Source organism: Phyllobates terribilis, unplaced genomic scaffold, assembly GCF_046119375.1.
Source record: "Phyllobates terribilis strain yellow unplaced genomic scaffold, ASM4611937v1 Scaffold_3__8_contigs__length_932513732, whole genome shotgun sequence".
Classification (NCBI taxonomy): domain Eukaryota; kingdom Metazoa; phylum Chordata; class Amphibia; order Anura; family Dendrobatidae; genus Phyllobates; species Phyllobates terribilis.
The window spans coordinates 194,754,582-194,759,414 of record NW_027362763.1 but is presented as its reverse complement, the minus strand read 5'-3'; the positions used below and the strand labels follow the sequence as shown (position 1 = coordinate 194,759,414).

Below are 4,833 nucleotides of genomic sequence, written 5' to 3'. Positions count from 1 at the left end.
TCGAACATGGGTGACGCTTATCAGGACGGGCATGGCCAAAATGTACTGGGGGCCGTGACTGGACAGCGCCCCTGACACAGACGATGAAACATCGGCCAGGTTTGTGGAGCGCAGCGTTCTCATACAATTGGCCGCGTTTTTGTCACAAATGTGTTTTTACTACAGTATAAAAAAACCCTGCTGCAAAATAAATGCAGCTCAGTCGGCTCTTGGGGACGTCCCTGTAACGAGTTGTCCCATCTTACGCCCGCACACCCTGGATGAGGACGGCGGACAGAGCTCCGGCCTGATGAATCGGCCCCATCGTGCGTTTTTGCAGGGTATCGGTTCTCATGAGGTTCCCATAGGCGTCTCTAAAAGATAATAAAGTCCGTCTATAAAACAGCCACAAAGCTGCTTGTAGAAAGCACAGAAAATAAATGCCGTAGTTTACAAGCGCAGGGTGTGAATGAAGCCCAATGCGCCACCTCCAGGATTACTGCACTGCAGCTGTCTTTTCAGAACACTAGGCGGCACCATGGCGCACCAGGAGACACAGCTGACCAGCAGAGGGCGGCACTGACTTCTGGTCACTACTACACGAGTCCTGTATTTTAGGGGTGGGACGAAAAAATGTGACTTATAGTTCTTATCAAAAGACAGTTCTTAGTAGTAGGTAAGAATGAATATACAACGGCTATCGCCGACATAGCATCATAGTAGAAATACAACAATGCCTGAACGACCGCGCTGTGTAGTCTACTGCGCAGGCGCACAGCTCTGCTCCCTTCGCCGGACTCCACTTCCCGACGCTCCTTGCGGCGGATGTGTCCGTACAGGCATGGCTGTCCGCATAGCATGGCTGGTGCGGAGGATTCAGCCGCAGAGGGCATGCGGTCACCGGCGGCTGTGTGCAGCAGGTGAGGGGCCGGGGCACTGGTAGTTGCCGTGTTCTTCTTGCCTGTCGTGCTCACCCTGTTTCTCTGCGTGCAGCTCCCGGCTCGTCCCGCTTCTCAGACCCGGAGGTGCAGGACATCCTGAGGAAGATGACGGGTCTGAACCTGCAGAAAGTTTTCCAGCCCATCACACAGGTGTCCCGGCCGCCCACCTACAAGCTGATGACCCAGCAGCAGTATGATGAGGTACGGTGGCCACAGAGGGCCAGGTGCTGCCCCAAGAGGGGTAAACGCGTCCTGTCTGGGTCAGGTCACAGCCCAGAATGACGCCGCATGGTGACGCCGGCAGCTGGATATGGCTCTGGGATTGGAGCCAGCGGGTTACCGAATATTATAGGGAAGCTGAATGACATGATACTGTGATATCTGCCATCCAATGTCTTGTTTCTGAGAAATCCAGGTGGTTCTTATATGTAAATGAGCTGTTAAGATCTATGGGCCGGACATAGATCTCCCAGAGCTTATTATAAATAAAAGTGAGAGTTCCCAGTACGAGACATGTAATGACTGACGGTCGGCTCTCCTGATCTACGTGTCTCACACTGGTAACACCCCCTTTCATTTATAATAAGCTCTGGGGGAAGATTCTCAAAATATATGGGCCGGACACAGATCTCCCCAACAGCTCATTTACATATTAATAAGAAAATGTTGATTTCTCTGTAATAAGACATTGTATCACAGATATCACGGTATCATGTTATTCAGCTTCCTGTGACCTACATGCCTATGTAGACGGCTTAGGAAGGTTCATCCTACTGACAGATTCCCTCTGTCAGCACGTTTTACATGTGAAGCAGTGTTATGGCTGTATAGGCACCTGGCCCCCTATGAATATGGTATATTTTTGTAGAGATGCATTATACCAGAGATGAGTGTTGAAGTCATATGCAAATCAGGGTGGAAGTGCCGTGGGGGCGGGTCTGGGCACTTTGCTGCTCATTCCAAATGCACTGACGTGTCCAAGAAGCCACAAGATTGGAGACAGTGTAAAGGGCCGTTAACACCATCCCACTAAGACACCCCACCTTCCTGCAGGGGATGGCACGCCACTCAGTGTAGACTGTGTCACCAAATGCCTGGATCACCCTGAGGACCGAGAGAAAGAAATGCAGTAGAAAATGAAAACTCATAATTGCACGTACACAATAGTCTCACCCCAGGCGACAGAATATACACCAGATCCACACAACAGGGGCCTCAAGGTCATTAGACCAAACACAGAGGTCATCGTCATGGACCAGGTTCGATCAGTTTTCCAAGTCACTGGTCACATTTCTGGCTCGTGTCTCCTCAGGATATAGCGGAATATAATCCAGAACGTGGCACATTGCCCTAGACATTAGCGGCATGACTTCCATAGTGGGGTACTGTCTATATTTACCAAGTGATGTGAGACCCCCCCCCCCCCATCTCTCTGCAGGCCCTCCAGAAAGCCGTGGTGGCTGCTCAGCAGTACCTGGAGATGCCTCCTATGCCCAGTGAGCGAGAGCCAATAGATGAGACACTGGCTGTGGACGAGATCCTGGATGGCACAGATACTGCTAAATTTGTGTTCACAGACATAACGTATAGCACCCCCCACAGTGTGAGTACTCTCCTCCGTGGCAGTGACCGCTGTCCGCCACTGGTAATTGTTGGGCCCTGACCATCACATGTTGTCTTCTTCTTAGGAAAGGTTTATTGTAGTGAGGGAGCCAAATGGTGTCCTGAGGAAAGCCACATGGGAGGAGAGAGACCGCATGATCCAGGTATATTTCCCCCGGCATGGACGCAAGATGGTTCCTCCACCGGTGTTCAGAGAGGAGAACATAAAGGTGAAGATATCTAGATGTTTCTTCCAGATCTCCTCTGTTACCGGCGGTTGATCACGACCTTGTGTTTGTCTCTTCAGCTTTTGTTCCAGCAGGACCGGCATGAGGAGCTTCTGAACCGCTGCCTTGTCCAGTTTGAGCCTGACGCTGCTGACTACATCAGGGTAAGGGTTCGGGTCAGTGGCCTTCTGGTACTTCAGTGTCTACACCATCGCTCACACTTGTCTTTTTGGAAATGCAGATCAGAAACCAAACCTTTGAGGACGTTGACAGACAAGGAAAGTATGACTTATTGCGATCCACACGACACTTTGGCGGCATGGTGTGGCACCTGTGTTCCGAAAAGAAGGTTGATGGGCTGCTGGTAGATATGCTTCAGAGAGACTTGTAAGTGTCTTCATAGGGTCAGGGTCGGGAGGTTATTGGGAAATGAAATCCCATTTGATCATCCCATTAAAATATACATCATGGGATGGGATACTTGATGCACTGTCGTACTAGGTAGAACTTCCTCCAAACTAAAGAGGACAGAGAGCAGTGTAGAAATACCTGGGGTGATGGGCATGTAGGCCATTGGCCATGATTGTAAGTGCCCAGAAGGCAGCCCCTTTATGTGCGGATCACGGCCCATCTTGTGCTCTCTGCCCTGAGTGATGGTATTAGCATGGGTGGTGTAGTTGATGATTTCAGGACACGCTTGTGACTCTGGGGTTATTAAAGCTTGGATCTCTTAGGTAGCAGACATTTACCATCACCTCTGTTCCCCTACACAGCGCGGTCATTGACTGATTCCCCTATATCATCTTTCTCATTGCTCAATACTGTACATGTAATTCTTTGTATATTGTATCATTTTACTGCAACTTTATAATTATTTTTGCTTGTTTTATAGAGAAGTTACAATAAATGGAGAATCTTATTTATTTTTTTATCTTGGTTGTAGACTAGAAGATGCGGTAAGTCTGGTGCGGCTGTATCACATGGTGCATCCGGACACTGCCTGTGCCAAGGAGTCCCAGGGTGCCGATGGCAGGGAACTCATTAAGGTATTACAGCATTTGCCTAATTATATGTAGGGGCACACGGTTACTCTAATTTCTCTATCGTTTCATTGGGGGACACAGGAAACCAGTCATTGTCTACCTGAGCAAATCTGAAATATGTTCTTATTTGGTTACTTCTTATCTAGGGTGTAATGTGACGTTTTTGCCCTCTAAATACCATAGAAACGTAAGCGTGCTAAAAGCAGTGGAGAGCTTCAGTAAAGATGACAGAATAGAATAACCTGGAGAAGGCCCCAAGATGAGCATAATGCACCTTACTGATACAGGACTTCAGAAGGCTGTAATGTAGTCAGGGTAAAGAGAATAACCTAATAATTTATAAATGTCCGGTCAGTGAGGACTACAACTGCAAGACTTAAGCTATGACTTGATGATTATAGCACTGATACCATATAGTACTGGAGTCGCTGACGTGTGGCCTAGCCCTCGCGGGCCCGATGCCGGTGGCGTAGACGTGTGGCCTAGCCCTCGCGGGCCCGATGCCGGTGGCGTAGACGTGTGGCCTAGCCCTCGCGGGCCCGATGCCGGTGGCGTAGACGTGTGGCCTAGCCCTCGCGGGCCCGATGCCGGTGGCGTAGACGTGTGGCCTAGCCCTCGCGGGCCCGATGCCGGTGGCGTAGACGTGTGGCCTAGCCCTCGCGGGCCCGATGCCGGTGGCGTAGACGTGTGGCCTAGCCCTCGCGGGCCCGGTGGCGTAGACGTGTGGCCTAGCCCTCGCGGGCCCGATGCCGGTGGCGTAGACTCCCCTCTATGCCATTCAGTATCCTGTTAACTTTACATTCTTTTTGCAGCTGTTTGTAAAAATGGAGGCACAGAAGCCAGGTTATCTAGAACTAGCTCTTCAAGTCTACCCAGAGTCCGCAGCTTCATCCTCCTGACACCACACAGGGAAGACACTGGAACCACATCTGTGCACCATCAATGGACGCTGGAGATTTTTCCTTTATCTGTATATTAATAATGTGTATTTGTAATTTCTATATAAAAATTAAAACAAAAACCGTATTGTTACTCACCCTA

General features: G+C 49.8%; 1 protein-coding gene across 1 annotated transcript; it reads left to right on the top strand.

The window, feature by feature from the left end:
- Positions 1-740: 740 nt before the first annotated feature.
- MRPS22 (mitochondrial ribosomal protein S22) lies at positions 741-4,833 on the top strand. Its single transcript, XM_073674432.1, has 8 exons — positions 741-899; positions 973-1,121; positions 2,359-2,523; positions 2,609-2,752; positions 2,830-2,913; positions 2,991-3,136; positions 3,693-3,795; positions 4,605-4,833. Exons 1-8 carry the CDS (start codon positions 821-823, stop codon positions 4,689-4,691), a joined length of 957 nt encoding a protein of 318 aa, XP_073530533.1. The 5' UTR covers positions 741-820; the 3' UTR covers positions 4,692-4,833.